Source organism: Solea senegalensis, linkage group LG11, assembly GCF_019176455.1.
Source record: "Solea senegalensis isolate Sse05_10M linkage group LG11, IFAPA_SoseM_1, whole genome shotgun sequence".
Lineage (NCBI taxonomy): Eukaryota > Metazoa > Chordata > Actinopteri > Pleuronectiformes > Soleidae > Solea > Solea senegalensis.
The window spans coordinates 4,926,895-4,954,274 of record NC_058031.1 but is presented as its reverse complement, the minus strand read 5'-3'; the positions used below and the strand labels follow the sequence as shown (position 1 = coordinate 4,954,274).

General features: G+C 42.7%; 1 protein-coding gene across 2 annotated transcripts; it reads right to left on the bottom strand.

Annotated features, from left to right (window-relative positions):
• Positions 1–91: 91 nt before the first annotated feature.
• Positions 92–19,564, bottom strand: LOC122777045 (PDZ domain-containing protein 4-like). 2 transcript variants are annotated; one of them, XM_044037990.1, is made up of 8 exons: positions 16,938–19,564; positions 8,336–8,389; positions 7,646–7,962; positions 6,916–7,003; positions 6,728–6,826; positions 6,573–6,635; positions 5,639–5,740; positions 92–3,835 (listed from the first exon to the last, which is right to left on the bottom strand). In XM_044037990.1, the coding sequence occupies exons 1-8, from the start codon at positions 16,995–16,997 to the stop codon at positions 1,853–1,855; spliced, it is 2,766 nt and encodes a 921-aa protein (XP_043893925.1). In that variant the 5' UTR covers positions 16,998–19,564; the 3' UTR covers positions 92–1,852. The 2 variants fall into 2 exon arrangements, with proteins under 2 accessions (XP_043893925.1, XP_043893926.1); XM_044037991.1 differs by lacking the exon at positions 8,336–8,389 and having other exon boundaries at positions 16,938–19,563.
• Positions 19,565–27,380: the final 7,816 nt, after the last annotated feature.

Here is a 27,380-nt window from a genome sequence, read left to right as displayed (position 1 = left end):
AGGTTTAGAATTGTTTAGGAGATGTCGACTCATCCGTTTCTAAAGATCCGTGATCGAATCGCCGCGCCAAATCGAGTAAAACCGACAACAGTTTTTCATGATCACAGCGTTTATTTAGAAAAGCTTTCACTGCAAAATGGCAGACACTGGACGTCACAATATTCAACAAACAAATACACCATGTGTTTCTTTTTCTTTATGCAGTGAACACATTCATAGAAAGACATTCACAATTACATTATTATGTTAAAGGCGCGTAGTCTCAAATTACAAGGTGTCAATATCAAAACATGCATCTAAGCCAAATGGAAAAAAATCAGCATCGGATTAAAAAGTCAAAACACATTTCTCAATCTGATTTGGAAATACATCAGACAGGACATGGATAGTTCATGGATAGAGCTCACACTGCGACTGATGACAGAAGTGTAACAGCAGTACATTTTGACCTGACTATGTAAAGCAGAATTGACATTGTGCTTTTTTTTATTTTTTTTATTTCTCGATATGGCCTGTCAGAATCTGTGCTTCAACTCTCTTAGCTACAGTATTTCAGTCCTTAAGACTTGGAAAGTTGTGCTGTAAATCAGCCTGAAACAAAGGCACGGCTCAGCTCGTCATTGTCAAAAAGCCTTTGTGCTGCGACAGCAAATGTTGCATTTGTACATGCAGACGACAGGAATAAGGAAAAATGTCTCTACTACATTAACTGACACATGATGTTGCTTTGAAAAACAGATCCTGAATGGACACTAACTATACAATTTCATGGCACAGAAGTGTTTTCTTTTTTCACAGCTGCATGGTTCCTGAACACGCGTCAGACTTTTGTCTCCTCTGTCATTTTCTTTTTTTCACAAAAGGTTTTACAACACGTGTCTAATGGCTGAACAGCAGGTGGTGCCATCCATCACCATCACCGCATCTCTTCCTCGTCTAGAGACGCGTCATGAATGACAATTCTCGCTGCAGCATTCTCACTCTGAAAAATGTAAGTATGTTCAGTTCCACCTCATCTCATCTCTGTCCACTCTTCAACCCAGCAGGCCTCACTCACTCACTCATCTTCTATCACTTTATCCTCCACTTTAGGGTCGACGTGTGTGGGGGGGCGTTGGTGCCAAAACCAGCTGACACAGAATGGAAGGCGGGATCACACCCTGGACCGGTCCCCAAACAGGCCTGTTTTCTTTTAATTCATTTAATTTGGATGAAATGTGTAACACGTGGAAAGTAAAACATCATGAAATGACTGGAAAGCATTTTCCTGACTGCTTTACATCCACACAGTCAGACACATTTTTAAAAGGCCCAGTGTGTAAAATGTAGGTGAAATTATTTTCATTTGGCAGCAAAGTAAAATATAAATAACTACACAGTCGCCTGATTGTATGAATTGTTGCTTTTCATTGTGACAGTTAATGTAAATGAGTCTGCTCTGCAGAGGTTCACCAACACGTCTGAAGGGTGAGGTGATTCAGCTGCAACATGCAACTGTACCATTAACTGTTTTACACACTGTGCCTTTTGGGATTATGCAATGAAGGGCGGCTTCACCGCAGTGCTATTGTAAATATGCGTGTGTGATTTGTTTCTTCATTTTTGGAAGATGTGATTGTTACTGGACACACGAACCCTGACAGTCTCAGTCATGTGCTTCTTCTCTCTCCAGTCCAACGATTTAAGGTTTGCTATTTTCGCTGTGTCGCTGCACTGCTGCAGACAAATGTTTGTGCTCAGATGTACTGAAGGAGGCTGTGTTCAGCCTTTTGGCTCTATCTAAACATTTCTTATCTAAACATTTCTTATCTCTCCCTGGCTCTCTGCTTCCCACCTTGGCTGTTATTCAATCTCAGACTGTGGTGACAGATAACAGGGGGTTATAGACTTTCTTCCCGTCAGCAGACCTGGCCCCATGAGCCAACAGCTCCTGTATCGTGATCCAGTTGTCCAGGATTCTGCGACTGCGCTTCTTCATGCTCCTGCGGTGGCAAAGCTCCAGGATAGTGTTTGCTTCCTGCTGCTGTGTCGCCCCCTGCTGTCCACCACTGCCACCCTGCTCCCTCTCGCGCTCCCTAAGACAGTCAAGGCGACTCTGCATCATGAACTCTCGGCGCCGCCGCTGCTCTCGGGCCTTCTGTAGCTGCTGCTTGCGCTCCTCCTTGCTCCAGTAGCGGCCCATCTTCATTTCACTGACGGCATCGTCGTCCGTCGTCATACCGCTGCGCTCTTCTCTGATCTTCATGGCGCGCGCCTTCAGGAGACGATCCCTCACCGGCCGCTTGGCCACGTAGCGCGAGCCATCGCTGCGGATCTTCACCTTCCACTCCATACGAGGGGAGGTAGGCATCAGAGAAGGGGACAAGGGTAATGGTTCGGCACCTGGAGCCTGAGCAACACCTTTACATGTGCTCCCCAAGCTCATCGGGCTGGCATCTCCCTCAGTCTCCATGCCGCCCTCTCTGAGAGTCCCTCTGAGTCCACCGAGCTGCTCGGTGGTGGACAGAGACCTCAGTTGCATGCAGCTCAGGTAGCGCGGAGGTGGATTTGTTTCAGTTTGACGACGGGACAGGTAGGGGCTGTTTTCTGCACTGCGTCCGCCAGACCTCTCTGCTGTCACGCTGGCTTTTGGGTTACGCCTCATCCCACCATCTGAGCCCCTCCTTGCTCCTCCATCCCGGGACAGTGACCTAACTTTAGCTCCAGGACTGGATGTCTTTGCATCAGCTGCTCTTCTGTGAGTGTGTGAGTAAAGTTGGTTCAAGTTCACTTGCACCCCATCCCCTCTTTCGGGCCTGGTTCCCCTCTCTTTCTGCCTGGTGGATGTTGGACACTGCATACCTGCTGAGCAAAGAGACTCTCCTCCATCCAGGCTCTGGGTAGAATGTGATGGGTACTGTTCTTGGACCAGAGGTGTGCTCCTGCAACTTTCCCCTCCAGTGTTGTAGGCACTCGTACTGTCTTTATCTGAGCGCTCTCTCTCTGGAAGCTCGTTGATATCTGACAGAGCGTGGTGACAGGTGTCCTCACTGACCAACGTACCTGCGCTTGCTCCATTCTTTTCCTCTAGAGGCCAAGCCTTCAGACATCGCTCCCTCAGCTGCTGCATCTTCTGTGCCCTCAGGATGTTACGACACTTGAACTCCAAGTGGCGCAGTTCCTCTTCCAGTAGAGCCATCTCGTGCTGCGTCAGGCTCTCATTCCTATTCACATCCAGTGGGACACAGCCCCCATCTTGTATCTGCAGGGCGCTACTGTTCTTCTCATAGTAACACTTGATCTCCAGCAGCTCTTTGTACCTCTCACACTCCTCCTCAGTCAGCCCAGGCATCATCACCCTCATGGGATCTGCCATGTAGCTCCTCTCCAGTCGCTCCACCTGTTCCAACCCACCTCCACTGACGCAGTCCAACCCTAAGAGGGAGTCAGTGCTGAACTGGAGGTCCTGGGACTGCAGCAAGGGCGGACTGTCCCCTCTGCTCGACAAAAACTTACGCATGCTGCCAGGTGTGTTGGTGGCGTTTGTGTTGGAGGCACTCGTGTGGTCGTCTCCCAGGAGGTCATGTTCCGACGACTCTTCGTAGCGCGTGCTTTCGTCTGTGCGTCCCACCCCACTGTCCAGCTCCTGGCTGTTGCTCAGCACGGTCTGCAGCAAATCGGGCGAATCCCTGCTTAGCGAGAAACCGTGACCACCTGGTCCACCTCTACCCGCAACGGCATCTGGTCCAGCGCCGAGGATAGAGGTGCCGTTCCTCGCTGTGTGGCTGTTGGACAGATGGACCTCGTTGTCCAGTGGATCCAGGTCCAACTCATCTGGATCCAGCTGGTTGTCATTCTGTCAAAGAAAGTTCATTGTTGAAGAAAACATAAGAAAAAGGAAAACTTTATACTTGATGGCAACAAACGTGCCTCTTGTTTTTGGGTAGAAGAGATGAGTCTAATTGTGTGATTTATTTGTTAATTTGATCAGAACAACACTGACCTTTTGAGGGCAGGAAAACAATAAACAGGCCACACGGTTACGTGTAGTGGCTTTTCTCTGGGTTCTCCGGTTTCCTCCCACAAAAACATGCAGATTTGGGGATTAGGCAAAATTTGACATTCTAAATTGACCGCAGACGGTTGTTTGTCTCTACGTGGTTCTGTGATGGAGTACCTGTCCCAAATGTCAGCTAGGATTTACCCTCATGTGGAGAATAAAGCGGTTAGAAGATGAATGAATGAAAACAGTGAGCTAAGAAAAAGAAAAAGCTGTGTGGAATATTTGTGATAACCCACTAACCCCAATCCTTAAAACCAGTCGAGTTCTTTCATTCTCTTTTGCACATTTGTACAACGACGGTAAACGGTAGTTTTCATATCCGTCACTAGATGGAGTCAGAGCAGCGTGACAGTCTCACGCCACGTTAACGCCTGCAACAGCTTTTAGTTTCAACTGAATCACCTAAATAAAATAAAAATCTAACAAAGGAACACACGTATATATATGTTTTACTTGATGGTAAAGGGATTAGTTTCATTGTTTTTTTTTAATAGAGGATGAAATGCTGATCCTGACTGATCCAACATTCACACATGAATAGTTTTTTTATTGTTTGTTATTTGTTTACTTTTCTGTTCTGTTTGGGATCCAACCAGGGATCAAATATAATGCAAATACTTGTGCTCAAATTAGTAAACAACCCACTCCTCACAGTGGAGTTCATCTCAGCTAATTGGTTTGATTTGCATGTGAATTGTGTGCAGATTGCGAGATGAAGTATTGATTATCATCATCGTCTTCATTCTTATTCTTCGACAACCACTTTCACTCGGCTCTCTCTCTTTCTCCCCAAAGACAACAGCTCTAGCTTTAATCTCTGCGTGCGCGTTTTCCTCTGATGGTTCTCTTTCTCTCACGCTCTCACGCATCTTAATGTGGGAATGTGCCTCGGCAAAATAAATCTCATCAGCCTTTCACAGGTAGTGCTCATCTCTCCAAAAGCAAGGACATATTTAAACAGAGAAGAAGTGTGTGTGTGTGTGTGTGTGTGTTTTTGTCCATTTTAATGAGTGCCTCTTAAATCTGCCCTCAAACTCCATCTGTACAAATGCAGCCAGCATACAGATCTTTCTGTCTGTCTGTCTGATGGTGAATAATAATAATAATAATAATAATAATAAAAAAATCACTTTTAATTCACAAACACTGTGCACAAAGTGTATTGAGGAGCATCTGGTGTGCACAATGCCCTCATCTGCAGCAAGAATGACCTTGAGGGAAACAAAGCAGGGCCACATTAGCACCAGGAGTATAAGCACTATTTGTCTCTGCCTCTCTCTCTTCATGTAATCTGTGTTTACCATCATGTTTTCATGCCTCCTTACGCGGGTCACCTCGTAACCATGTTAGATCGGAGCAGAGAACCGTGCACGCTCACGTGTTCTGCTTTTATTTTCTTTCTTCTGCTTTAAACTGACCTTGTGTTACCAAATATTATTATAGAGTATAGTCACTATACATGCAGCATATGAAATAAATCCACTTGTTTCAGTTTAAACATTGAATTAAAAGGAGAAGAATGTTCTTTAGGTTAATATAAAGACTGAGTGTTGCAGTTTTCCCTGAAGACTGTGTATAATTCCATAATTTCCTCACCTCTATCTCGGGTCGTGCGAGGAGTAAGGAGACATTAGTGCTGTCCTCTCGGGTGAGAATAGCTACTGCTTCCTCTCTGTCCTGGACGTCCATTCCATTTATCTGACAGAGGAAGAGAATAATGAAGCTGAGTTAATGTCAGATAATGTGAGACCCTTTGCACGAAGGCTGGATTCAATTAATTCAACTCATTTCAGGAAACGTGATTTCTTTAGAATTTGAAAATGGAAATCTCTTAAAGCTTAAAGTGAGGGCGATGACCTTCAGTCTATTATGAAAGGATTGAGAATGAATGCTGCACTATTAGCAACCTCATGTGATGAACCTGTATTATATATCTATTTTTGTAAATCGGTACATTTGAGAATTCATGGATAACAATGATAACCCTACCTCCTATCTACCTACATCCTACCTACCTACCTCCTACCTACCTACATCCTACCTACCTCCTATCTACCTACATCCTACCTACCTACCTCCTACCTACCACTACATACCCACCTACCTACCTACCTAACCTCCTACCTACCTCCTACCCCTCCTGGCCTGCCTGCCTGCCTGCCTGCCTGCCACCTCCCACCCTACCACCACCTTCTACCCCACATCCTACCTGCCTACCTACATCCTACCTGCCTGCCCCTACCTACCTCTACCCTGCCTGCCTGCCTGCCTGCCTCTACCTCCTATCTACCTGCCTACACCCTGCCTCTACCTGCTACCTACCTGCATCCTGCCTGCCTGCCTCCTATCTACCTACTGCCTACCTGCTACCTTCTACCTACCTCCTATCTACCTACATCCTTCCTATCTATCTGTCTGTCTGTCTGTCTGTCTGTCTGTCTGTCTGTCTGTCTGTCTATCTATCTATCTATCTATCTTATTGTAATTGTTGAATTATGAAGAGTCGTATTGAGGTTTCAGAGATGCACACCTGCAGTATTCTGTCTCCCTTGCGGATGCGACCGTCTATGGCAGCGATACTGTTGGGGTTCACCTGGAAGAAAGAGAAAGATTTTGTTTTACAGGGTGAGGTGAGTGACTGCGAGAGAACTGTTTGAACACTTGATTTCACACCACTGTGTTTACCTCTCCCACATATATCCCCAGGTCCTCCTCGTCATCGGTTCTGTAGCACACTGTCAGGCCGAGTTTATCCTGCTGACGAGACTTGCACAGGTTCACCTCCTGCCGTGAAGGAAAAGTTAGATTCTGTCAGACGCAGAACAGTGGGGCTGCGTTCTGTGCGAGATGTCGACTTGTTAATGGGCTCTTACCTCATACTCCAGCTCGTCCTGCCTGTCCACTTCATGCTGAGTGATATCGAAGTAGTCGGTGGGGTCGTAGTAAACAGGCTCTATAAAGCTGAGGAAGAGAATATTCGGGATATGACTTCAAATGTGTGAAATAAAACTAGAACCAAAGCAGCAGATGAGTTGTAATGTAAGAAAGTACAAATACTTTGTTCCTGTACTTAAGATCAAAATTCACGTGTCTGTACTTGTAATTTATATTTCTAGCAACTTTTACTTTTACTCCACTACATTTCCTCTAACTATCTTTGTTACTCATTACTACCAAATAAAATCAGAAGAAGAAGAAGAAGAGTTGGTATTATGGTCTGTATTTATATAGAGCTTTTCTAGTCTTTACTTCAATGTGGGGTTAAGTGTCTTGCTCAAGGACGCATAATAGACTAGCAGAGCCAGGAATTGAACCCACAACCTCCCAGTTGAAAAGACAACTCGCCCTACCACTGAGCCATTATGACTCAATCCTTACTTACTTTTTTGATATTTTTACTTCTAAAACTTAAGTACATAAGTACATATATATATGTATACATATACATACACTTTTAAAAAAAACCTTTTACTTAAGTAATATTATAAAAAAGTAACTTCATCTTCTACCGAAGTCATTTTCTGGTGAGATACTTGTACGTAACCCTTTTAGGTACTTTATACTAGACTGCAGTTGGGCATGTGGGACACGACTCCAACTCACAGTTCATTGAATAGATATGGCTCCAGTAATGGTGGCAGGGGAGGGGACGGAGGAGGGTCAGGTGGGGGTGGAGCTCCACAGGGATGCTGGCCGCTCTTGTTAAGAGTCAACATATGCTGGAAGCTGATGTCTGTTTGGGTGCAGCTGTCCACACAGTCAGCCATGCCCATGGTCACTAGCCCTAATCCTCCTCCAGCAGCAGCTCCTGCTTGACCCGCCCGTCTGCGGGCCCCCCGCCTCAGTATGTTGGACAGTACTGGGTCCCGTAAGTCCAGAGTGGGATCCCCAGAGAGCCGGGACAGCTCCTTCCCGTTCACCTGGAAAACAAAATTCATCAAGGTCAAAGAGATGGAAGAAAATCGATTCCATGAAAACAAATGACCACATCTTGTGGCACAGACTATGATGTAGTTAGTTTACCTTCATTCTAGACATTGAGTTACTACAAATAAATACCCAAGACACAGACGGGGGTTTGAAAAATAATATGTGTTACGCTGAGTGAAAAGACAAACAAGACAGGAGGAATAGACAGGTTTTTATCAGAGTTAGTTAAAGACAGGAAACAGGACGGCAAACTACAGCTACAAACCTAAAATAAAGAGGTTATATTAGCGAACAGCAACGTGGGGAGAAACATTTCAACAGCACAGAACACGAAGACGAACAGAAAACTGTTAAACCAAAGACCTTTAATCGACCATCGGCATCAAAAGAGCGCAGCATGTCGTTTATGTGACCCTTCTGTGGAGAGAAAACAAAGAAAGCAGGAAAACGGTTGTTTCAGAAAGTTATTACAGCCTTGAATAGAACACGTTGCTTCTTTTCATTAAGAGAAAGAAAAGAGGAAAGAGGAAAAAGGCACACATTTGAGAAGAGTCATTAAATTGACTTGTGTTTTGTACATAACATTTGCATACTCGTCTCTTGGTGAGCACTTTCCAGCAAAACATTGTTATCTTTCTTTTGTGTGAATTAGAAATGAGTTTTTTTTTTCTCCACAAATACGTTTGGATTAAAAAAAAAACCTAATTATATTACAAAAAAGGAAAATGTGTTTCAAAAGTACTAATGTAATTTGTTCTGGGGCCTCGTATTATCAGATTGGAAGACGTGAAACAATTCTAGTTGAGACATGTTCTGCTTGAATTTGAATGTGTGAATGTAGACCAGAATTATTAGGTGGAAATGTGATGAATTGATAGAGAAATTTGCAACCGCAAGGTTTATTTTAATAGTTTGTGTGTCATAGTAAACGGGGACACTTGTGAGATTTGTTAATATCACTACATGTGTTACTGGTGAAGAGTAAATGAAAACAACTGAGTATGGAATGATGCAACTTCTATTAAATCATAGTACAATATGTGAACATCATCTCTGCAAAGGCTGCTTTTGATCAAGTGAAGCAAAACTAAATTAGAGAGGTTTTAGTGCAGAAAGTACAGGCGAGGTCTCATCTATGCCATTTGTATTCTCTCATGCATAAAACTACATATTTCTTTTTCTTTCTTTTTTTAAATCACAATTAGTGTTCAATAAAAACAGTTTATGACTTTGTTTTAATGTTCAAATAGACTTCTTTATATTTCCCATTCCAAAAACGAACACAAGATGGCAGGACTGAGCCAAAATGACATCAACAGCACTGTCAGCCAATCAGAATCAGCAGAACGCCGGCATGTGACCAAGACAGGCTGCTGCTGCATATGGAGATAATAATGCTTCCCCCAGGGTCCTAATGTCCGTTTTGAGACACCGGGAATGATTTGAGTGTAAAACAGGAAGTGTGTCTGGCCTGATCAACTTCTGACGGAGAAACATCAAAGGTAAGAGCAGATTTAACAGCAGTCGTAAGGCGATATCTCAGTGGTGCTTTTGCTGTTGAGTAGCTTTGACTTATATCCTCAGAATCTGTGGAGTCTCTGCTTTCGTTCGCACTGTGTTGTGTGTTCAGGATAAAGTGTTGTAGAGTTAGATCCAGAAACGTTTGATATGTAGTCATGCATTTAGTTGTTATTTTAGCTTTGTTTGTGACATTTAAAATATGGAGTCGTAGCCCAGCTGTTTAATTTGATGTGCAACAATAACTATATTCTGTTTAGTGCAGTATTCCACAATATTTTTACCCAGCACCTCTCTGGGTCCCCCAATTGGGGCAACTTGGGCTTAATATGTTGTTTTTTTGTTGTAACTTTGTGCCAATAAATCGCCTTAAACTTTACACACTGGACCTTCACATGGGTTACTGCATAGCTGTAGGCTAAGGCTTGGTATAAAATGGAATTCAATACAATTTATTTTTATTTTTTTCCCTTGTTTAAACATTTTAAACGTGTGTTTTTGCACAGTTCACGTCACTACGGGTGAGTTAGACTGTAAAACCTTTTATGCCGCTTTCTTTAATGCCACATGTTTATTTATTGTAGTATGACAATAACCCTGCCTGAGCATGGTGTAACTAGTTAGTGTTGTTATATCACAATAAATTACAATTTAGCAGCATACAAAGTCCAACTCATTTAAAAGCCAAATTAAAATGATTTATTCATCTTTTGTTTAACAAGAAGTTAGTCTGGATTATGTAGATAATCCTTTACATTTCCTTTAAAAATAACCGTACTCATATGGCTTTTTGTTGTTGTTGAGGGCTCTTATTCATTATAGAAACCTTGTGTGAGTAGAATCAGTTTTCTAGAATGAATTTGATGCGAGTCAGAGAGTAACACGATGTTAGTAACAGTTACTGTGCCAGACGGCCTTTGTAGAGTCTCATTTATGTGCACAGTCACTGACCTTGACTGTCTCCACATCTTTACCACCCGGCCTCCCTCTCTCCTCTCATGTCCTTCCAGTAATTGCATGTCAAATCAATGTTCCCTTGTGCAGCCGAGCACAAAAACGTTTTTGCTACATACCTAACCGTTTCTCTCTACTTCTTCTTTTTTTTATTATTAATAATGTATATGGTTCTCTCTCATCCCGCTCCAACAACACCACGACCGCTCCTCTGGTGCATCTTTCCTCCTTTGCCATTGTGTTTCAATGCAAACATTAATTTCCCTCCTGTCCTTTTATCCGCCGCTGCCTATATGTTCACTCTTGCTTCCTCTCATCCCCGGTCTCTCCAGACTCTGGCTTTCTTTGGCCGCGCTGCCTCAGCAGTTCTGTCTGCTGTGTCCCTTCCCCGCAGATGATAACTCACACTCCTCTGGTTCTATCTATTTCCAGCTCTCCATCTTCTCCAAGTCTGTGTGTGTGTTTGTGCCCCCTCACGCTAATGTTCCTTCATAAATCTCGCTGTCTTTCTTAATGAGCCTCTTCTCTTGGAGACAAATAAGGTGCTTCCTTTCTGTTGATGATGAAGGAATTAATGCCGTGTAGCATGTATGGGGAGATTAGAGGAATACACTGGGTAACATCACCAACTCACCAAAGAGCGTTTGTGCTTCAGTGCACTGTTCTCATGACCACATGGCTAATCTCTGCAGGATTAGAGAGGGGCTAATAGAAAAGTGCTCCATGAGGTCATGAGTGACAGGTATGAATACTGATAGAGAAGAGAGGCCGACTTCTCATTCATTATCAATGAGAGGTGCTGAGATTGCTTTGAAGAAGACTCCACGCGGGGTAATGGTTGATGTGTGTTAGACGGCTTTTTCGGGAATCCATTACCCTTGGACGTGTGCTGCTCTCTATCATCTCTGGGTTACTGGGTCACGGCATACAGCTGCTGTTAATGAGCTGCACAATATGCAAGTGATGGAGTACCAAACCCCACCCTTATTCTACTTATGTCTGTTTTATCCTTAGGTAAATAATACGCAACTCCTAATATGGTCATCCTGGGAGTGTGTGTTTATAGGTCACATCTTCAGGCTTTGCAAAATGCATCTTTTGTCTTCTTATGTGTTGTTGAGTCAAAGACATGATTCATTTTATGTGATTATTAGAGATTAGTAGTGATATTTGTGCAGAAGTCACAAAATAGACAGATTTTATTTTTGTTTTCATAAAAACTAGCCAAATTTCACAAATTCAATCCGATTAATCCGAATTAAATATATATTTTCATCAGATTGCCTATCAGTTGTGCTAAAAAAAGACACTCTATATCAGGGGTGTCAAACATATGGCCCAAGGGCCAGAACCGGCCCGCCAGAGGGTCCAATCGGCCCACAGGATGAATTTGTTAAAATTTCACACTAATCTAAATGTAATGTCAAATGCTCCAGATACCCGTGACTAAATGTTTGTGCCTTTATAGATCCAGTGTGCTGTGTAAATAGTAAATTTAGGCATGATATTGTTGAAATTGCACTTATTTCTCAAGAAATTTCATGTTTTGTAAAATTATCCTTCAGTAAATATAAAACAAAGGAGAAAAAACAAAGGGGTTCTTGTTGTTCATAGGTTACTATGCTATTATTTTACTATTTTTACTGGTCCGGCCCCCTTGAGATCAAATTGTGCTCTATGTGGCCCCTGAACAAAAATGAGTTTGACACCCCTGCTCTATATTATATATTATATATTATAGCCTCTGTATACGTTTAACTTTGTAATGTTGTTCTCAGGATTAAAAATAGAGCTGAAATTTGGAGGAAAATAAATTCACAGCAGGTGGTGGGCCGTGGTGACTGTGAAGCTGAGGGCGGGGACAGGGCCAAGATGTGAGTGAAGACATGAAAGAGACGCACAAAGTTCAAAGTGTAGAAAGAAAGAAAGACAACGAGTGCACGGAGGAGACGGGGGGAGGTGAAGAGAGGGTAATGATGCAGAAGCAATGAGGAAAACAAGCTTTCAAGGAATGCAAATAGGTTTGAGCTCTTGTATGTAAACACACACACGCAGGACAGAAACTCGTGTGGAATTAACTAGTCGACGCATAATTAGGTTTTATCTGAAAGCTCTTTAAGGAGCAAATGAATGTGCAGTACAACAGGATGAGACATGGCTACAAATGATCCCACACACACTCCATGTGAGGGAAAAAAACACTGTCACAGTCTTAATCTTAATTGTGGTAATTCATGTTTTGCCCCCCTTTTTTTGCTTTTTTTTTAACATTGGTCATGCAAAAGAATCTCATGCATGGCTCACACCTTCTCCCCCCAAACACATTGAATTCCACTTGTTCAGTAATTGATTTTTCTCATCGTCGGTGCTTTGAAGCCTGGAGCAGCAACATCCTCAGCAAATCAATTAATTTGGAGACGGCGTTGACCCGCTCACACTATAAAACCCCTGTTGTCTGATATTGCAGATCTCATTTAAATATACACACGGGGGGGTGTCTATTATAAACTGATAACACTGTGAGAAGAAGCTATTGATTCAAAGGCAGCTCAGAGAATCTCTGAAATGATGCTGATGAAGCTAATAAGTCGCAGTGGGAATACGGAGTATATGAATATGCATTCACGTACAATGCATTTATCATTGACCAGAATTGTTGTGTTGGTAATGATGATAGAATAACGTTTTAAAAAAAACTAAAAGAAAATGCTCAATACTGAAGGAAATGACCTTAGAATAAATGGCATCCACCTTCTATTTTTCTTTTCCATTTCACTCCTCTGTGCTATGAATGAATGATTGAGGAGTGAGACATCCTCTTCATCCTCACACCCCCTGATGTGTTGTCTACATGTCAGTCAGTCACAAGTCTGCAGGTGGCAAAGATCAGGAAGCCGACAGACAGTACTACACTGTTGTATGATTTGTGATGAGGAAATTTAACTCCACCCGTTATCATTCACAGACAGATGCTGGTAAATAATAATAATTAAACTTTATGCCGCTTAAATAGCCACATATTCATTCATGATGAACAAATTCATGAGTTGCTTCTTTTGCACTTTTACTCACTTGCCTATTGGAAATATATATAAATAGACAATGAAGGACAATAAAACGACAAATAATATATAATACTGTTGAAAATAGTGTGTGCTTTAGCAAACTTGTAAAACAACGTATTTAATTTCTTTGTATGTATTTCTTATTTTATTGCTCTATTTATTTATATGCACTGAATGCTTACATAGTAGATTCTATTGTATATAAAGGGAGCTAAACATGGCAATTCGTGGAATAATGGAAGGAAAACTATATGTATGTAACATATACTGCGATGATCATATACATATATGTGTATACATGTGTGTGTATATGTATATATATATATATATACTGTGATGATCATATGTGTATATATCTGTATATATGTGTACGGTATATAAAAAATATATGTATATATACACATCATCGCAGGGTCAGTATTGCCTGCAATCAACAGTTGTATTTTCATTTTCTTGATTAATTTAGTTTCTTGGTCCAGAAATGTCTGAAAATGGTGAAAAGTGCTGATCAGACCAATGAATCAATTGTCAAAATATTAATTTACTGGTTCATTGTTGCAGCTTCACCTGTAAACACTAGAGAGAGGACAAAATACATAACTGGAACACTCTTTTGTTCCAGCACACACCATATACAATCAGGTGTTCCTTTTATTGTGACCGCCTTCCCTCACTGTGTGCTCTCATCTCTGTCTACCCAGTGACTATCATCATCGGCTTGTTAGTGTGCATTGATTCCCATATGTTTCCGCGTGTATTTGGGCACGAAGGCACATTAGGTTTGTTTAACGATGCTGCATGGTTGCCACGGAAACTGCCTCCCGCTTTACAGTGACCGTGGTAGAAAAGGGAAAAAGAAGGGAGTGGCTGAAGGGCTAGGAGGGAGGGAGGGGGGGGGGCAGGAGCTTACTGCAAGAGTGAGTGTGAGGGTCAGGAATTCTGTGAAATGTATGTAAAAAATTAAACCTTGCTCAAAATTAGCTGCACGGCCGAGTCTGTCAATCATCACACAAAGAAAAAAAAATTGCTTTTTAACTTGAGTCTGTAGAGAGGTCTGTGTGTGTGTGTGTGTGTGTGTGTGTACCAAGCCCCAACATGAAACATATGTATGTGAGGCAGAGGTCCCCATGTATAATACATGAGTTTTATTCCTTTGGCAAGAGAAGCAAGTGTTTTGATATAGTTAAATTAAACATTCTGGTTTTTCAAGGCTGATGTTGCCGCGAGCTGTTAATGCTGTACTCATTGTCTAAAGGCACAGTCGTTCTGTATAGACTAATCTGAGGGTCTAATTAAACATGTTAGTTAAGGAAAACACCTCGTAGCCTTAAAACCTCCAAGTGGAAGATACGCAGCCATGAAATGTGGGCGAGATAAATGTGAGGTTCATGATGATTCCTCTTAATGACCGGACACCTCCGTCTTTCGCTTGGCATGACCGTGGCATTAATCAGCCATCTGCGCAGTAAAATCGCTGGGCTTGTAATGATTACATGTAATAACTGAGATAAAATTTAACGGTCAGAGCAGCATGTTGCCTCTCGACTGCTATCGGAATTTTGGAATCTTTTCTTCATACATTTTTTGTCTTTCTTTCTTCTTTTGTGCTCTAGAAGTTAACACAATATCAATAGGGTTTTATTGGATCTGCACTCATTACAGTGCACTAGTTTAACATCTCACAGCCAAGGGCTCTGGCTCTGGTCCAGTGCCCTCTGTGTCTCCTCCAGCCTTGTTGTTGTTTCAGGCTTACTAGACCTCTCTACCACATATTAGTCACCATGCATACTCTTCTCATGACCACACCTGTCTGGAAGCCATGTTGGGATGCTGCGTCTGACTGAGCTGAAAGGGATTCAGGCATTAAGAAAAAGACAGTTGACCTCACACTGTCACAAGAGCAGATCTTTTAGATTTTTACTCTAAATGCAGTCAGTGCTGCTGACCCTCTTAGATACGTTCACTGCTGATGGAATTATAGAGCCTGCTCCAGCTTTTATGATCACATCTCAGACTTCACACAGACACTCAGTCATTATTCTCCCCCTCAGAAGTTTGAGAAGTCTTTCAAACCTTTCTATTTACTCCTGCTCCGTGAAGCGCTCAAATCAATTACCTTTTGATAACTGAGGGCAAACGGCAGAAAATCAGCCTGACATTTAAACTGTCTCCCTCTAAGGCTCGTTACTGTGCCTTTAGTCTCTCGCATGTTTCCTCTGTCTCTTGCTGTTGCCTCTGGCACCACACGTGGCCCAGTTAACTGACTCCAACATGCAACAGAGCCCCAGCTGTGGCTCCCGGTGCCACAGATACTCAAAGTGTTGCACCCACGAGTGCTGAGCCGGCGTTCATGCTTACTAAGCACGGGGCCCCTTATTTTCCGGTCTCCACATCTATCACGGAGTCACCGAGCACTGGCTTCCTCTGGCACCACGCAGCCAGATGAGCTTACTCACATACAGTCTGTGGTCCCAGTTGGCAGGTGGTACTGAGGCGGTAACCGTGGCAACCCCTCTCTTCCATAACACTTTAGCCAAGCTTTAACAGCCCATCCATCCTGCTGCCTCTGTGGCTCTGCACCACTCTACTTCATCTAAGCCAACATGAAGCTGGGCTCTGTTTCTCTGATGTGATCCTAATCACTGTGAAGCATTATTATCATAATTGTCACTATTATCTTCACTGAATGACTATGAAGTAATTCATACCCTTGTTGAAGCAGTGATGGGTCATTCTTTTGTGTGAGTTCTGCTCAAAGATGAAAACAAATCTGGTACAAAAGGTAGATTGTTTTTTTGCAGAGGTGAGATGAGTTTTAATCAGCTACTGTAATAATATAAACAGACGGCTTATTTTCACTTTTAACTGTACCTCTATCAGTAAAAATAACTGGGCCTGACTGGTCATTGGGAATTTAATTTGAGAATGATTTAGGGTTAAGTGAGTGTGACATGGAACAATGGCCTTTCTGCATGGAGTTTGCATGTTCTCCCCCGCGTGTATATGGGTTTTCTCCGGGTTCTCCGGTTTCCTCCCACTGTCCAAAAACATGCAATATTGGGATTAGGTTAATTGGACACTCTAAATTGATTGTGAGAGTGAATGGTTGTTTGTCTCTATGTGGTGACCTGTCCAAGGTGTACGCCTATTGCCTATGTCAGCTGAGATTGGCATGTGCAGGATGAAGATGGATGGATGAGTGTGACATGATGAGTTTCTGCTGCAGACAGAACTCTTTGTTTACATTTTTACTCATCCAGCAGCATTAGGGACATAAGGTTCCAAAATAAAAGAACATAACTTTTAGTTGAAGACACAAAAGAAGCTTATATTTGACAACTCAGAGAGAAATAAAAACAACTGAGACAGACAGACAGACAGACAGACAGCGAGAGAGAGCGGGGAACGGGAGGAGACTGATTGCTCACCTGGAACATGACCCTGTATTGCTCCTCAGGCTTTTGAACCACACACATGTTGCACCCCATTGTGACTTTTGACACAGTGCTGGACCTTGCGAGTCCAAAAGCCACTGACCACTTGTCACACCAGGGCCGTCTTACTCCACGTCTTACACCAGGACCGGTCTTTGTCTGTAGCAGTGGGAGAGCCCCACCCTCATTCGCAGGATTGTGGTGTATCACACTTCTCCTCAGAGTCACACACGGCTCATCCCTGCCAGCGATGGCGACACAGTTTAATTGGCTGCGTCACTCTTCTCCTCCTCCTCCTCCTCTTCTTCTTCTTCTTTTTCACAAATCAAGTGTTGTAACCCAGAGTCGATTTAAAAGTGAAGGTTGTCTCAGAGCTGCACTTGTCCTTCTCTGTCTCCATTTATTTGTTTAAAACCGGGACTTGTCCAAGTTTACTTCAGGATTATCTCATAACTGCAGACTGGACCTAGAGATCTGACGTGTTGTAAGAGTCCTTCTGGCTCGATGAGACAAATCACTGCAGAAATCACAGGTGACACTTGCAATAGACAGTTTTGTTTTGTTTGCTAATTTTGCACAGTGCAGGATAGAGGAGGTTTTTCCCCCAGCAGAACTCCAGCTGAACTCCCTCACACTGTTTCTGAGTTGTTGTCTTTTTTACTCCCAGCACTAGACCTCCCATCAGCAAACATTCAGCAATGCTCTTTGAACAAGTGCTCTGCAAACAATGCAGCTATCAAAGAATTTCTCCTGCTTTCCTCACTCCCACACTGAACGTCCCACATACTAGACTCTCTAGGATTGCTGAAAGATGACTGTGTGTGTGTGTGTGTGCTGTGATAACTTCTCCCTACCACCTCTGGTCCTCCACTTCAGGATCGATGCATTGTTAAAACCTAATTTCCCCGAATGTAACTCACCAAGTTGTGCAAAGTGACGACCATTACACCGTCAACCGAAATCCTTAAGCCCCACCTGTGCAACTAAGATAAGCAGAGTGCAGCGGACATACTGGTAAAAAGTGTGCACAACTCCACACGCATCAAGACAGGCAACCATATGTGTATCATCACACGTCTTACTACACACACACACAACCGGCCAAGTTTCCTCTAAATGTCAGCAGAACCAAATCATTATTTCCCCAAATAATTAAAGATGTGTAAACAGAACACGCCCAGAAATCTATAATGCACACATTGCTATTGTAGACTGCAGCAGGAGTGTGTTGTGTTCATTCAGTGTGTCGACATAATGACAGGCATTAGATTGATTCTCAAAGCAGAACTCTCATACTCAGCACTCTGAAATGAGGCCGAATGATGGATTATGATTAAATTAGTGACCTCTTTAGTAGGGATCAGACAAGACTCTGTCCTGGCCATCGACAGAAATCAATATCAAAACCAATTCATGGATCAATTTGATTTTGTGCTCGCTCAGTTACTGCCGATATTGAGGCTATTTATCACGGTTTGCTTTTTATTCAACCGATAATTTGACTTATGTTGACAGGTTTTATGTTGCTAATAAAACGTGTGTATTCACAGACAATTTATCTGTGATGTTTCATTTCTCCTACTATGCTTTCATATATAAAACCAGCCCTGTATTCTTTTTACTCTATGTTTAGCCTCAGTCTTCATTCCTCAAGGATAACCTGAAATAAATTTCTCCGCGGTCCTCCAGCCTCCGTCCTTGACCTCTCATCGTGCTGCTCAAACTTTTATCTTAATCCCCTGACAGATAACTGTTAGTCGCAGCTGGAGAGGCTTGTCTGAGTGGTCCATGGCCCTGTGTGGTGCCAGCGACAAGGTGTTAGAGCTGCTGATCCTTATTCAAGGCTCGACTACACCTGTATTCTGCACAAAAGAACCAGTGTAATCCTGAGCTCTGGCTTCAGACCAATAAATCATGCACAAACACAGCCTGTTACAACTCATGCCACCTCACGGAGAAACACTAAAGACAATCTGATAGTCAAAAGCAGACACTGGGCAATCCCCAGAGAGACATGCTCAGCAGGAAGGTGTGTCTCTGTCTATGTATCAGTCCTACATGATTATTGCAGTAAACTGTCTAAAATGATACATGCGAAGTAAAGTACTTTCAGAATAAAACGTCTACTATAAAGCTATAAAGCACCGAGTAAACAAAAAAAGATGCCCTCGTATGGCAAAAATCCACATGTAAAAGTTAGTCCATCTTTAATCTGCAGAGGGAGAGAGAAAATGGGGGATATTCAAGAAAGGCAGTCAGTAAGTCCATTTAAATCCTCCTTTTGTCCTCCGGTCAGTCTGTGTGAAAGATCCACAGGAGGGTATTTGTGTTTAAGAGAAGAAATAAAAACCATGGTGAGTATTCCAGGTGGCTACAGTGCTGAGTAGAGAATGCAGCGCCTGTCTCGGGTCAGTGATAAATCACCATCAGGACCCTCACGAGATGAGAGAAATCACTAACGGCTGATTGGAGGATACTTCTTGGGTTCTCCCCTTGGGCGCGACGGTAAATGCACTCCCCCACTGCAGCCGGGAGGGGAGCACAAAAAGCGGCTGCTCCTCAGTGGTGAGGGAGCCTGCTGATATGTACGCTGTACTACCACTGAAGCGCCTCTGGATTTTACACTGCATAATCTCTCTCTCCTTTTCTCTGTCTCTGTGTTATCCCCACCCTCTTTCTCTCCATAGCCAGGGCTGGGCTACAGCTCTCTCTTTTCTAGCCCCCCATAATTTTTACCCACACCTCATTTGCTACCCTCTTCCTCCTCCTCCTCTCCTCTCCCCCTCTCTGCTTGTCTGCAGGCAAGTGAGCAAGCACAGGAAAGCCTATGCATATTATTTGAGCAGGACAGGACGAGATAACCTGCAAAGCTGCATAAAAGTAATTGACATATCAAGGTACTGGGGGGAAGTACCTTGATATACCTTCATCTTATGGCATTTAGGCAGTCCTGTGTCACCTTGATTTGTTATGAGATGGTTTTTAAAAAAGAAGGGGATGACTGCATGCACTTCATATCAGTAAAAATGCCCAAAGCAGCTCATGAGTGGCAGTGCATTTAGATGAGCTTCTGTGTTGCCACAAAGGAGGGGAAAAGGAATTAGGGGTAGGGGAGGAGGGGGAAAACAAGTGAATAACAGGTGTGACAGGAAGAATTGAAAGACATGGAGGAGAGCCAAGAGTGAAAAATGCAAATGACTGTGTGGGAGAGCGGTGGAAAAGCGGAGATGGTGTGGAACAACAGTTTTGTGCCGTAATCAAATGACCTGTCGAGGGAGGGAAGGGGAGATACATATGGAGATATTTCATTTTAAGTATCAAGAAGCCTGGCAGATACTTGTGAGAGAAATTTCCCCTGTGCACCTCTACACTCCAGTCACACCATTCACTTGCTAATTTACAGTTTTTAAAAAACGGCTTCATTGGCACATTTGCTGCAGCACCAATGCCAAGGAAGCGAGACAGTCCCGGAGGCAGAACAGGGATTAGAGGCACCAATTTCAACAACAAGCTGAGAGAGATTTTTGTTTACAGAACACATCTACACTCAGGGCTGACCTTTGTGAGGGGATGCTGTAATTTTCTACTTCTCAAATTCTCTGTTTTTCTGTGTTCATGTGCTTGAACTTTTTATCTCTCCGCTACATCACATCGAGTTATTTATCAGCTGTCAAGAAATAAAGAGCAACCTCTGTAAGCGCGGGTCACACTCACGCGCACACACAAATACACAGGTTTGCGCAGCTATTCTTCTTAAGACACTGCATTGACTTCCATTCATTTAGAGCCCTAAACAAAGCATTATACCATACCTTAACCATGACTAGTTAATCTAGCAACTTAATCTAGTGACTCACAGCATTAATAGTGAGCACACTCATTGACATAATGCATTCCTTAGTCGCTTACCCTAACCTTAACCATCACAACTAAGTGTCTTACCTTAACCTTAACCCAATTCTAACCCAAAAACCAGGTCCCAACCCTGTGACAGAACATGAGGACCAGCCAAAATGTCCTAATTGGTTTGGTTTTTAGGTCCTCACAAAGATACCCATACAAGGAAGACACACACACACATTTGCACTACATTCACAGTGAGGACACTCATAGACCTAATGCATTCCCTACCCTCTTACCCTAACCTTAACCGTCACAACTAAGTGTCTAAGCCTAGCCCTAAAACCAGATCTTAACACCAAAAATCCCATAAAAGAAGTGAAAATGTCTCTCAGAGCGACAAATATAAGACACACACACACACACACACACAGCCTCGCCTCTTGCAGTATTATTGTGCTGTGAGCTGTGAGTCTCTAACATCATTTCATGGTGACAGCGTCTGGTTCAACAGACACACACACATATTTTAGAATGATGCAGAGCCACTGTTACCAAGTGCACGACACATACTGTACTTAACACTGACTTACATAAACACTCACTCACTCACTCACAGACAGACAGACAGATATCTTGTCTTGATGCCTGTCACCATTAAACGGTGCCTTTAGCTTTGATTATGACACACATTCACTGCTGTATTGCTTTGTTAAGCTTATGCAATGTCACAGCATTGATTTCAAGCCAAAGTTGCGTTGATTTGTTTTGCTCAGACCTTGTGTGTCCTTTAGCACGTCCCAAAGAGTCTCAATGGGGTTAAGCTCTGGACTCTGTTTTGGTGGTCAATCCATACGTGAAAAAATTATTCTTGAAATATGAGGTCATTGAACACAGACCTGAACATCTGAAGCTACCTCACCAAAGGTCAGGTAGCCTGAAATATGCTTCCTGTATGCAGGCTGACCTCTCTATCTTGAGAGCAAAATCTGAAACACATTTTCATCTTCTCAAAGATAATGTTCCACGCTGTACTTCCCCACATTCCACATCAGGGAAAAGTGGTGTCTTGTAGTTTGTCTTGAATTCATGTTAATGCGAAGTAATATGCATACACGAGTGAAAGTAAAAGGTAATAAGAGCAGCGTTTGACAGTGACTCAGCAGGGAGAAGTGTGCTGAGGGGGAATAAAAGGGGGAGGAGCTGAAGAGAGGGATGAGCAGAGTTCAGAGAATAGAAATATGTTTAAAAAAAAGACAGAAAAACAACTTCTTTGTTTTTGTGAAGTCTATTTTCTTTAGAGACGAGCAGAAGGCTGAAAGCTGCAGAGCGGTGAAATACTGGCAGAATCTTAAGTGCTCTCATCATTTATTTACATCTCTGTGGAATAGACTGCCAATACATACTACAATGCTGCTATATACTGTACATATTGCACATATTTTCTGTTTCTTTTGCGTCTTAAGTGTGAGCAAGTGACTTGACTGCCATATCATAGTCAAAGGTGATGAGTGACAGGTCACAGAAAATGACTCCCGGCAGCAGCGTCATTCACATTCTGGAAAACTCACTCTGTGGAAAAAAAAAAGCTATTTCACGGACATAACGATGAAGGTCAGTCACCCCAAAGCGCCGTGGAGATGTCACAAGATGGAGACTTTTAGACTGTGGAGAAAAATAAGCGAAAGAAAGATTCAGGAAAGCCGGAGAGGGAGAGCGAGGGATACAAAACTGAGAACTGTGCCTAATTGTGTTTGAGCGAAAACAAATTCAGCAGAAAGGCAGAATTGTTAATTAACTGACTAAGAAAAGAGATTCAAGACAGAAATCAACACTTGTATCATAGGAGAGCAGGAAGATGTTGACTGATCTATTCTGCCTTGAGGTCTTAAATCATTTGTTATTGTGTCTGCAGCTCAATACAAAACCTTAGATACTCTTGAATAGGGATGGGACGATGCCACTTTTTTTGGTGTTTTTTGTTTGGATGCAGTCATTTTTGACCATTTTTGACCTATGAAGCTGTTGACAACACGTTTGTGCTGAGTCATTTCAAAGACAGAATTCTCCAACTGTGAACCAAAATATTGTTCTCCGAAAAAAGAAGAGAGAAACAGCCCAAACATGACTGATTTGTATTTACATTTTAACAGTCTACATAGTGAAGCTTGCGTTATATAGGTGTTTTGGACTTATACCGATTCCCATCTCTACTTTTGAACATAATATTTAATTTTATTCTTTTTTTAAAGAAAACTATAACAATTAAGACATAAGAAGACTGATAATGATGTCCCACAAGGACCAGAATTAACCACCTACTATTTTCTATTAATTAAAAGCATTGAATGTACTTTTTTCTTTATGCGGATGATCGTCTGATTAACCTCAAACAAGATTTTAAAAAACTTTTAATGTTGATATAAAGATATTTATATATTTACATTCATTACAACGATGTGATGTTTATTTTTGTATTATTATATACATTTAATGATATGTCTGGGTAACTATGATGTTGAAATTCCCAAAAAAAAATAATCACATGTAACTCATTTTGGGATGAAACTTTCAAATGTTTCTGTCGCTACCTTTAACCATTTACCACGCTGCCAGTGTTTGATTCATTACTCAACAAAGCTATCATACTTTATATACTAATAGGGCAGACTACAAAAGGTCATTATTTATCATCCTCAGCAGTTTGGAAAGAGAGTTTTTGTTCTTGGTTAAAGTGAAGATCTAAAGTAAAAGCTTCATGTTTAAAAACTGTGGTACAACATGTACTAAAAGAATTAAGTTTTTATGAGTGAGACACTTGAGTGTTATTAGAATAAATGAATTTTCTGTCCGTCTCAAGACGCCGACTGCCTTAGTACTCTTACACAAATGAATGGCTTTTCCTGCTCGTCACACAGATGGAGCAGGTACGGGAGGAGTGTTATTCCCTAACGTCAGCCACATCACTGTTCTCAAATCCTTCATTCATCACAACTCCAGATCTTCAATTCCCAACTGTCACTGTGTTTTGCTCTCATGTCATAAACGTCTTGGCACGGAGCAAAGATGGAGTAGAGGTGGGAGAAAAAGGGAGGTTAGCAGTAAAAGAGGGAGGGAGTGACTTTGAACGGCAATAACTCACCTGTGAAACACAAATGAACGTGAGAACAAGATTTCAAGAGCTTCTTTTTTTGCAAAGAAACATCACAAACGATGAGAGGAGGCATCGAAGCAGAGACAGTTTGGTGGTGGAGGAGATTCTACAGATGTAGAAACAAAAGGATTTGGGTGAGTAAGTCATAGAAGAAGTGTCGTAGGCGTTGAGATTTTCCTCAGGGAAAGGTGATTACCATGGTACCGTAGAGGAGGAGGAAGGCTTAGTGAGGGTGGCCTAATTAATTTGAGTGCTAACAAAGCGACAACAATATGGAGTCTTCCTATCCACTGCTTGTGCGACTGTTCACTTTCTCCTGCCGCTTCTTCAGCCTTCTGTCGACATGCTGCAACAGCATGGGCTGAAACTTTATTGCCGTATTAGCACAACAGGAAGTCTGCTGGCGCTGCCTCAGCAGTCACGTAGAGTTCTGGATTAAAGGAAGGCTCAGCGAGAGCTAATTCAATATCCTAAACTAATAAATCATCCCAGATTTCACATTAAAAAAGAAAAAAAAAAGCTGCTTGCCCTGTGACAATGTGAAATGTGGAATTCCAGGAAATTCTTAGCCTGTTAAGCTTGAAGACAAGAATACGATGACGGATTGGACGTTTAAGATCGTCTAATTGATTACTAGCAGAAGCGACTAGAAACAGTCTGCCTTGAATACAGTGAAGGAGGTGGAGTTGATTGGTCGCAGGTGAGCAATCAGCCAGGCCTAGTCCTGGGGGGGAAGGTGCAGCAGCCCTGACATATGCACGGCTTGACTCGGCATGTTTCGGGGTTTTTTTTTTGCTTTCCCAAAGCCTAGTACCTGGTCCCTGGTACTTTTTTTTAGTACCTGCTCGGACGAGGTTCCAAGCGAGCTGAGCTGACTCTATGTGTGACGTTGTCAGACTGTCGGAGTGTCAGTACTGGATTCTGGAAGAATCATGAGTGCGACGTCCGACACAAGAATCAAACTGAACTGTAGATCTGTTAAAAAGACTTAAAAATCCTGAATACGTGTGTTAATCTCCGTCTGCGATGAGCCGCATCACAACCTCAGTTGAGTGACTGTGTCACGCAGGAAGTACTGAACTAATCTGTGAACAAACCTTTTTAATGAACTGAGTCTAATGATTCAGTTACACTGAATTGTGTGAGTCGTAAATAAAACATCACGTCAGTTTCATGCAGCCGTGCTATGATGACCCCGCCCACGCTGAGGAGGTTTTATAGTAATGGAAAACCATATAAAACTGTTTTGAGTCGAGCCGTGCCGTGCCAAGCCATGGAAAAGTGCCAATAGCCTAGTTTTCCTTTGACAGTTTTCAGCAAAAATGCATCATCTTTATGGTAAATGGTCCATATTTATACAGAGCTTTTCTTTAGTGACTCTTCCAATCAATGATGACCCTATCATGCAACCAGAAATGTATTTAATAATCAATATGAACATTTTTCACCTCCATGCCCACAGGGGCACATGTGCAAGGACACACACGCACACCTCGATGCATTATGAAGAGAAAACAGACAAAATCCCATTAATTCCACTCCACACCTCCTTTTCCCCCCTTAGTGATCTCACTTAATGTGATCCCCAGTGACTGTCTCCTCTTGTAATGCTTGCTTTTATAGCCAGAAGCTTTGATATAACTCCGGTCCAGCTCGGTACTCTCGTTGACAGCTGAAATATCGTTTTCGTTACACAAAAACAATTTAAACCCCCTCCCTCATATCGCTCTGTAGATGTGAGCACTGCAATGCAAGCCTGAATTATGAATAGTGTTGTTTATTTTTTAAATAAGCTTAAGCCTTGAAGATGTGTATAAATTATACCTCTTCACTGTGAACACATAATAAACTAAACTTATCCCACCAGGTGTTTTTAAGACATCTGCAAGCTGTGAATCTCCGCCTCCCACGCACTCTGACTGATTTGCTCCAGGCTCAGGCAAATCAATATATCATTACCTACTCTCTCTCCACTCACGTCCCACTCTTCATCCAGAAAACCTCACCTCCCTCCCTCCCACTCCTCTCATACTCTGTTCCCCCCTCACAATCACTCCATTTCTTGTTGTTTTTCCTGCTTTTACTCTCATCTTCAGCACTGTGCCCTCCACCTCCGCACTCTCGCCCCAGGTAGCTCTGGCTCAGCCACTGTCCTTTGTGTGTGAATCCCATAAATTGCCACTTTGCACTTCCAACAAATTGTCCAGTCTTTTATTTCTGCTCTTACATACTGTACAAATTTTAGTTTGTATTTCACTTTTATAAATAATTGCACTCTCACTCTTAAATGTTGTATTTTCTTTGTATTCTTGTTTTGCACCAGTGACCAGAACTAATTCCTCATATTGTGTAGGCTTTACCACAGGATCCTGCAGGAGGTTAAAGGTGTAAGAGAAGAATCTGAGGCGTATCATGTAAAGCGAGAGACGGTGGGTTCGGGGCAGACATTGCAGAAACATGAAGGGGGGAGCAGAGCAAAGCAAAGCAGGGAGGAGATAGGGAGCGTGAGGGGAGGGAGCCTGACTGACTGACTGACTGTGTGGGTGAAGTGAACGTGTAATTGCGTTGTTGGGGCTCAACCCTTCACCACACAGCCGGTGACGACGGAGACGACGGCCGTCCCCGTCCCCCGGTGGAAATGGCTGTGTGTTGCTGTGCTGATAGGTAAACAGAGAAAAGGCTGTCAGTGTCAGTGTACAGGTGTCATCTCCACCAGGTAACAACATGCCAGCCGCTTCCTGCAAAGTGACAGACACAGATGCTGTGCTTGTGCATGTGTCAGAGGTGCTGCTGCAGAATGACTTCTGATAATCGTGCCTGATAAAATAAAAAAATAAGAAAAAAAAAATCAATCTGCTCTGTATTACTGACCTACTTGTGAACAAAAACAGAGACAGGTTGCCTCGCATCCCTCTCTCTGTGTCTCTTTCTTCTCTCCACAGCCTTCATCCAAAAACAGGCCACCCATTCTTCCACAGCCAACCCCACCCTCCTCCTCAATGTCCTCTTTATTCTCCTTCCCTGTCCTTTCACCTCCTACTTAAAGAGATGCCAGACAAGGTGAATATGAGGGTAATTAAAATGGGGGACACTGTGTACTGAAAGGAAGACACGACTCATTCCTATAGCAGGATAAAATAACAGATTAAGTGTTTTCATGGGCTGTAGGAGTGCAAATATATTATCATGAAATGTAAGACAACTTCTATGACCCACAACTATTAGACTAAGAGGCAAATAAGCAGTGCAAAGGTTTGGCGGAGGTGCACTGCTTGGGGTAGTGATAGCTCTCAAAACCAGAGCAAATCCCAATAACTGTACCTTGATTAACTGCAGAGAGAGGGATTGGCAAAAGCAGGGAGGGGGCAGATGGAGGAGTCACCTTGAGGGAGAAAGAGGGGAAGGAGGGAAGTGAGGGACACAGTGGCAATGCCAATTTATCT

Bases quoted from the DNA above. Each gene is read 5' to 3' on its own strand.
- LOC122777045 (XM_044037990.1), bottom strand. From the start codon at position 16,997: ATGGGGTGCAACATGTGTGTGGTTCAAAAGCCTGAGGAGCAATACAGG. The intron at 7,004-7,645 runs GTGAGTTGGAGT...TCTCTTCCTCAG, and splicing joins CCATATCTATTCAATGAACT to CTTTATAGAGCCTGTTTACT. The intron at 5,741-6,572 runs GTGTGCATCTCT...TTCCTCTGTCAG, and splicing joins AGGGAGACAGAATACTGCAG to ATAAATGGAATGGACGTCCA.